At 45.9% G+C, this 8,339-nt stretch overlaps 2 protein-coding genes across 2 annotated transcripts in view; one reads left to right on the top strand and one right to left on the bottom strand.

Annotated features, from left to right (window-relative positions):
- The window catches only part of T265_01508 (hypothetical protein), a gene marked incomplete at both ends in the record, with an annotated part of 9,491 nt that extends 3,837 nt beyond the window's left edge, over positions 1-5,654 (top strand). The window contains 3 exons of the mRNA XM_009165549.1: positions 413-508; positions 5,187-5,270; positions 5,360-5,654. Coding sequence (XP_009163813.1) covers positions 413-508; positions 5,187-5,270; positions 5,360-5,654 — 475 coding nt within the window. The remainder of the gene's footprint in view (positions 1-412; positions 509-5,186; positions 5,271-5,359) is intronic.
- Positions 1-8,339, bottom strand: part of T265_01509 (hypothetical protein) — a gene marked incomplete at both ends in the record, with an annotated part of 17,374 nt that overhangs the window by 8,080 nt on the left and 955 nt on the right. The window lies entirely within an intron of this gene.

An 8,339-nucleotide genomic window follows, 5' to 3' on the forward strand; every position in this document is an offset into this window, starting at 1 on the left:
AAGAGGATCTGCTTCAAATTAAGCTCACCTACAAGCACTTTTTCAAGCGCGCTTGGTAGCCGCTGTGAGACATTCTAAACACGGTACCATCTCCTTATATGGGGCATTTTTGTACATTCAATCTATGGTAGCCCTGGTGTTCAGTGATATCAAAAGGGAGGCCAGTCGGCAAGGCAGATTGCTTGTTCAAAACCAAAATGATCTAGTTTCCCCATTTCTCATCCTATATTTAAAGCAACCGAATTTCGTAGGTACTGCAGTCAATCGTCATTTAAGGAAGCAAGCAGATTTTGGAGCGCACTTCCGTGTACAATCGCGGCTACTGGGGCTAGATGGGACTCATGTTCAATATGTTCGGTGAATATATAATCGATTACTCCGCGACCTCTGCCTCTTGACTTCTCCTGTCTAGGCTTTGGGAACCTGGCAGTATCTCAGCTCTCATGCTTCCTTCGGGTGGCATCGGAGCCAGGCTCCGAAAGAATTCTCCAGCTGAACCATTATTTGTGTGTGTAATCTTTACGTCCTCCTAGGTCTTGCAAGTAAGCAGAGAGGCAGCCTGTGCTAAAGAATAGTAACATTTTTTCGGATGTAGCATAATCCAACGAGTCTCCAGTTTTATTATGCATAATGAAGCCAGCGTTTCAACAAGCCAGGAGCAGACGGATTTAACTATTTTCTACGTACGCCTGAAGGCGAACTAGCTAACTAACACGGTTTCGTTGCCATGCGTTTTTTCCACTGCAGTCCAGATGAAAGCGCCTTGGGGTCTGTTGTGAAGAGCCAGCCTGTCAGAGTCAAGATAGCTACAATCAGGGTACCATGCTTGCCGGACTGCGCTTTCAGAAATGCTTACATGACACAAATATGAAAGACCTTATTTCATACTTGAACTTTGAAGGGATTTTTTGCGAGTTTCGCAGCCGAAGTTTCGATAAATTTCTGCAGATACTGCTTAATTGTACTCACCGTCCTGCAGTCTTTGGAGTGCTAACTGGGTCATTCACCGAAAATGCAGGTTCCGCGAACGGTATTAGCTCTTGTATGCAGTTGATTGAACTTTTTCAGATTGTAATTTCAATGTCTGAGTATATGAGTGGGATTTTTGTGCATTCAGTTGAGTTTAGGCCTGCTTCCCACATACTGAGGTGAATACTTCCATACTGTTTCCTCAGGGCAGTAAAATTACCTTGACGAACACTAATACAACGGAAGTACTGCCGTGTACAAGTACGCAAACTTAAGCATACAATAGGGACGAGCCTGCCTCAAGAGGTGCTTTTCCTTTCAGAGCGCATATACTTGAATTTCGCTTTCACGTCAGTGTTCTTATCGGGACATCGTGACATGCCAATTTTCAAACTTGATTTCTAACCAACTCTAACCAATATGACCAAAGGGGTTAACGAAAACTGTCACTTTTTGTGCTTTATCGGACTGTTTAGTACTTGTGCACTCAGTGTTGCCGATTTGGTTCAGGTTCGTTTAGTACCGTTTCGAGTGCAGTGGTTCCGCTTTAGATTTGAAGGTGTTGGCGGGATTCTCGAACTATCATCACCCTTGACTTATTCTCTTCGCAAACACTTGTCAACGTTGCCAGTTTTTCTCCTCGACTTGACTAAGTCGTGCATCAGATGCAGTTAATGTCTCGATGTTTCGGTAGATTACTTTTTACTAAAGCAAGCTGTTCTGGCTCCAAGAATTATAGCACCTGACGGCAGGATTTCTGTCGCTGGAATTCACCTTAGATGCACGCTATTTTTGGGGAACGTGGAGTTCCTCGAAAACAGGCCTGTATCAAAGAACAGGTAGACCAACATCGGCCTGCACATGCAAAAGAAGCATGCTGCGAGATTTCATTTTTATGCTTGATCTCCAAACTGCGCATCATCCGCAAAATATCCTCAAATTTCGGCAATTCATTCCTACAAAACTACATATACGTGGGTGGAATCACAAGATGCTTTGATCTGGGTAAAAACGGAAGGTAAAATGCACGTTTATTTTCGAGGGTCGGGTCACAAACTTCTGTTGAAGAGGTGCCATCTGGTCTGTTATCTGGTTTTGGCAGTTGGATAACGATCGTTTTGTCACGTAAGGACATCGTCGGTGCCCCTTTAGAGAGCATTTACTCCAGTTATGCTTGCGTCTACGTAGTTTCTTAAGGTTGGTTGATATCTGTAATATGTTGGACCGCCAGGAGTTTTGTTTGATTAGTCTGCTTGGAATTTGTGCTGTGTCGCGATCCGATTTGCACGTATTCCATTAGTTCGCGTGAGGTCTTCCTTTAAATGATTCTGTTCGTTTGTTCCGGTTAGTCTGTTGGCGAGTGTATCGATGAGCCTCTGACATTGGACTTGTCAGTTGAACATGTTCTATTTTTAGAAGTATCAAATCTGATTTGGTCGATCAATTCTCACGTTCTAGTACATTGTGTTCAGGGATTTTGGTTACCGGCAGGTTACAAAGGAACTTCTTCCTCTTGTGCAGTTTTCGTTTTCAATTGAGGTTCGGTCCTGTCAGTGAGATCAATCTATGCTGAAAAGCTGAGAAGTACTACATACGTGCTTCATCTTTATAGGAAATTATCAGAAGTGTGGATCACCAGGGTCTCGAACTCGCAACCTTCCCGCTAACAGTTTGAGCACTTTACCGTCCGGCCACGAACAGCTGATCAGTAGTGTGAGATGTGCACTGTTGATGACACCCAGTAAGGATGAAACAGCTGCACAGGGTTTCTCGACTCTTCAGCACACATTGGCTTCACGTACAGAATGGAATTACCATTAAAATTCCTAAATTCTACAGTATCAACAATATATATGTACACAAAGTGCATGGCCAGTGAACTGGAAGTCACCGATCAAATTCTCCAGGCGTTCACGTCCCCATTTTGGACCCCGCCATATCGGCAAGACGTCCAGGCTTTGAAGAGAAAGTTTTCGCTTAATCTACTCCAAATTATTAATAATAACAGTTTAGCTGATTAGCTCAGTGCATAGAAGCTATGCTATCTGCCCATATTAAACCAGAAAGGTTTCACTAATGAACCACTCGCCCACGGTCTGATCTGCACCGTCAACACGTGTGATGTAGGTTCCATTCTTGGTCTGCCTACTGTTAACCTGTTCAAGTGCTTATTTCAATTCCGGTGGCTTTCTCCTGGGAAATGAAGACTCGCCTCCAAAAGCTGCTTAAAGCTATTCGGTGGACGCAGTCTCAGACAGCTAACCAGTGAGCCACAGGAGCGATCCCACTACGCCCACTCGATCGTTCCCGACAAAACGAGGAAGGCCTGCTATGGCAGAAATTTTCGGGATCCGACCACAGTCCCTTTTACTAAACATCCGGTAAAATTCTGAGTACACAACTTGGTGTACATCAAATCATTCGCGAGAATCGATTACTTTTTAGCTGAGGGGGCATTACTGTGGACCGTCTAAATAAGCCAACAGCTGGTCAGGCGAAATGGCTCAGTGATTAAAGCGCGAACTTACTGACTGGAAGGTCTGTGGTTCAAACCCAAACTCTGCCTCCCGACTTCCTTTGTCTAGAATTGTGCAAGTTGACGGTATCCCAGCCCTCGTGCTTTCTTCTGGTGGCATGGTAGCTAGGCACCGAAAGGGTGCTACAGCTGAACGATTTTTTACTGCTTATCTCTGTTATCACTGTGGTTCACTTAATGCCTAGTAATTTCCAAATAGTGATCGCTAGATCTTTCCACTTGTTTCAGAATTAAACAAGGATTAATCGCGGAACATTCGTGAAAACTAAGCCAATAGTGAAATTGCCTTTCATCCGCTTCCACTTAAACAACTCGGGTGACCAGTGAATTTCCCTGTCCCAATGGTCAACCCTCCGTACGGGCGGTACCGGTAGGCATCTAGATTCACACGGACAATTACTCGCACCCCCTGACTTCAGCCTCAGTATCCAATATTCAACTGATGGATGGCAGTTGAAAGATCTGTTGCAACCTGACTCAGGATCAAAAGGTACCAGGTTGATGTGTCGTGCTTGAGTGCTCTAATGCTCCCGTGGGTTGCACAACAATCATAGTATGTGCCAGTAAGATGTTCCCTCCAGGCGATCAGAATACCAAAACAGGGACGCTGCCTTTCTTCGAGGAATGGCAGGTTAGAAAAGGTCGGCATTATAAACTGCAAACTCCGATCGCCCAGCAGTTGACGGAGAGCATAAATACAAGTAAAAGCTGCGAATGACCTGATGCTGTTCCAAACGTATCAGGTACGCGCAACAGCATCACGGGTGAAACACGCCTAACTCCCTGCGTTGCCGGGATAGGTCAGTCAAATGGAGCCAAGGAGGTGAGACTATAAATTCATCGGCTGAGGCAAATTAACTCAAGAACGGCCCACTACCTGCAACTTCGAGTGCAGAGGCGAAGGCTCAAGGCAGCCAGTTTAGACATGCTCGTTCTTCTTACACAAATTCACTCACCAGCTGTCAACTACACCATCCTCATCCTCCAACTTCACTGCGTTCAATCAATCCACCAAGCCCCTAACCATTCTTCCGAGCCCAAACCACTGCAAATAAAAAAGGAAGCTCTGACTACACCAAAAAGACCTGATTCACGCTGCAGCTCTCACTACCTAACTCTCAGTCAAGGTGAGCAACAGGCATACCTTGTTGAAACTTATCATTCCTTTACTGGCAATTCGAACTGTTTCCGAAACACACATACAAGACCCCTACACAGAGACATTGCAACTTAACATAGTGTGTACCTACGCGACCCATTAGACTATACTGGGGATGGATTTCCATGTGACACTTGCAAAGACTGGTCAACGATAAGAGGTCAGACCAAAGGTCCCCTGATCCTTTATGTTAGTGGCTGGGGAAAAGTGACGAATTCTTGTGTGAAAAATGTTAAATAATGGCAATACCTGCCAAGCACCACTACGTTGCAGTCAGGCCTTATAGCCAGAATTTGGTTGATGACCCTAATAGTCCTCCTCTACGTTTAAGTGTCATGAGAGCATTGTAAGCCGACATGCAACTATCACTCCTACAACTAACGATACTGTCATCCCACATCGGCCGTAGCCGTCACCAGCGGCTTAATATGCTGTATACAAAGAGAGGGTGACCGAAAAAGACTACAGTTAAAATCTTCCTTTCCACTTCACATACTTTTTTTCTCTCACCCATCGCAAAAGTATCACTCCCTTTGTAGACCAATCCATCGGGAGGGACGACCCCACTCGTTTTGCACCAGCGTTGACCACAACATCTACGGGGCAGTCGGTGTCGACAGCCTCAGGCATCACAAATCAATCTCAAGCACCCACTTCTGATATGCCTGATTGCTTTTAATGTTCGTACTCTGAAGCACGCAGGATTACAAGCTGCACTTGCTCACAGTGGAATCGCCTGATAATGTGTGCTGCACACCAGAAAAAAGAACTCAACATCCAAGCAATGAGCTAACTGCCCCATCACTCCTCACTCGCCTTTGGCTGCGCACCGCTGGCAATCAAGAGGCTGCTTCGGCGGAATGTGCAGGGGTAGGTTTAGTCCCAAGTTGTCAGGCAGAAAAACCCTTGATTGACTGCATGTACATTGGCAGTCCTTTATGTGGTTCGCCTGAGGACACCCGTGAAGGAATCTCACAAGCGATAAGCTGATTGCTGTCTGTTTATCGTGTCTTCTTACTCTCCAAGCAAATGTAGCCATATCATCGAAAAAGAGAACTGATATCAGTGACTTGAGCCGCGGCAGTGAGCTGAAAGCTCAGACATCGTTGTGTTTACCAAAGATATGAATGCGCAAGTGGGAAAACTTAGCGCCTCTGAGATTCTATATGTGATCAGCTTGGATTAGACTCCGTGTGCGAACGACGGCGGACGACCGTTCAGCAGAGTAGTGACCACAGACTGTTTTTTACGCTGTACCGAATTCCGGAATAACTGAAGTCATCTGACCATACAGTGTCCTCTAACAGCGCCTAAGCCACGGACCCAAATTGAACACATCGCCATCAGCTACCAGTGGCACGGAAAATAACTGACTGCTGCTCGTTTTGGAACACCTGTGTGTATTCTGGTCATGCACCCGTCCGGAGTCGCTTCTCTCTTCGGTTTCCACGGACAGATTAGAAGGCTGGTAGGTTCCGAAGTTGACGGAACGTATCAGAACTGTCTTCTGAACACTTCCAACTGCTCCACTGCCTACTACACTACTGCCACTACACTAGATTTAAGACAGATCTGTGGCACTGTTTGAATCCACGATAAATGTTCCCGCTGGAACATAATGTGGTCTGATAAATTATCAGCTGTCAAATGAAACTCAGCGTGCACGCCGACCATGAAGCTTGGTGGACACCGAAGGCCAAGCAAATGGAAGAGGCGAATACTAGGAATGCCCGCAAATTAGTTCCAGTGATTGGTGCGACGCGCCCGAGGGAAACCGCCTGTAGTTGAAACCATCAAGGATCAAAATGGCACAACCATCCCCAATGAAGGACATCCGGACCATTAGACTTTGAAGAACACTTTTCCTGACCACCTGCTAATCAGTCGGATCCTTGAACCGCAACAGGACCCTGGACAGCGAACCTGGAGCTCCCTAAGGCCCACAATTCTATGACTGCGTATCCTCCCAAGGGCCACTAGGCTCCTGGTCCAAATGACCTCCCAATCACGTCTCCCAAGAATGGGTGAACCTTCGGTAAGCACTTGTCTAATCTATTCCCCCCTTATCTTGAGAAAAGAAGGAAAGAATCGGCGATAGTGCCCGTTTGAAGAGAAACCCGCAGTGAGCACGGCAATCACACGGGTATCCGCTTGAGTGAGCAACGAGAATCTTAGCGTCACTTGTCCTTCGCCACCATATGGCGGCCCGTACAGCACTGACTCGAGAGCAGCAAGCAGGATTGCGACCCAGTAGGGTTGCATTGGCCAAATCTTCACATTCCGCCAGTGCTAGAATACAACCATACGTAATAACGACTCACAATTTTAGTAATCCTGGAGTCCCAAGGCGTATTCGACTGGGTTGACCTCTTTTTTCATAAAACACCTAGCCAGCAAAGAATGTCACGGAAGTTTGTAAGGGTTTCCATACTTCGCGGCAATGTTTTGTCTTGGATGCAAGTTGTCTTCATTCCTATTCGCACCAGTGAGCTTTGTTCGATAAGTTACCAGGGATTCCCCGCCTTCTGTGAAAATGGCTGGATACCGATCGCTCCGTCTTAAGACCTTCTCACATCTCAGTACGGATATTTCCGACGGGCGACTAAAGTTTACATCCCACTCGCCCGCAGGAACTACCTCTAATGGCTGTGTTACAGGAGGCTAGCTGTTCGGCCCATTTTTCCAGTCGGCGGTTTTGTGAATGAATTGATGGGAAGCCTTTTTCATTTATCGGGACTCAACTCACCAATGGCTGACACTGACGGACAAGGCGCATGCACGGAGTCAGAGGCGCTCCCACGTCAAAGTTATCACCAGTGAGTAGCTGACACATTCGGTTCCTTTAAACAAATAGACCAATTCAATCCGCCATCGGATCCAATGGTTGGTTATATCCCACTCATCCTCCAAACTTCCGCAGACGAAAGCCGCAGCATCTAGGACCAAGGTACCCTTGGTGCATTGTTTATACTGAATGGTGAGCCCACTTCCTAAGATGGGGTGGAACAAATCTGAAAAGCCTGTTGTCTCTGGTTGTTGTCAATAATCCCCACTCTCGTTGTTGCAACAAGGCTTCTTCAGGCAGTAACCAACAACACCCTCACAACAATATCCCAGAGGTGCATGAGCAGTGGTAAAGACCCAGGTGTGTTGATTACACTGGACAGAAAGACAGATACGATGAGATAAATACTAGCCGCTGCCGAAACACCTTGAGTGATAAAACGCCCATGAGCCTCTAAACACCTTAGAATTCCGCCTGTTTTTCTCTAAGTACATTCGCCTCATCCTGAATAGGAAGTATCCGCTTATTGTCCGCAGTTACAGGACAGGATCATGGGTGACAACGTGGTGAAGAGACGTGACAGTTCCTTATGATCATCAATGACGGTCCCACCACAAGACAGCCCGAAATAATTAAGGATCAGAGAAACAGGTGTCAAAAGTATTAAATGCTCCCCAGAAGAGGGAATTATAGTTATTCCGCGTATATATGCATCGTTCCCTCAACCTTACACACTAAATTTATCAGTCCTGTCCTGCATTGAACCAGAAACTGGAATAAAAGATCCGACCTTAATTACTTCCAAAACGAGAGCTCCTATTAACTCCTGCTTCTCCTGCCAAATATATAGGTATATGCATATATATATACATATATATATATACATATAT

This window comes from Opisthorchis viverrini, assembly GCF_000715545.1.
Source record: "Opisthorchis viverrini unplaced genomic scaffold opera_v5_16, whole genome shotgun sequence".
NCBI lineage: Eukaryota > Metazoa > Platyhelminthes > Trematoda > Opisthorchiida > Opisthorchiidae > Opisthorchis > Opisthorchis viverrini.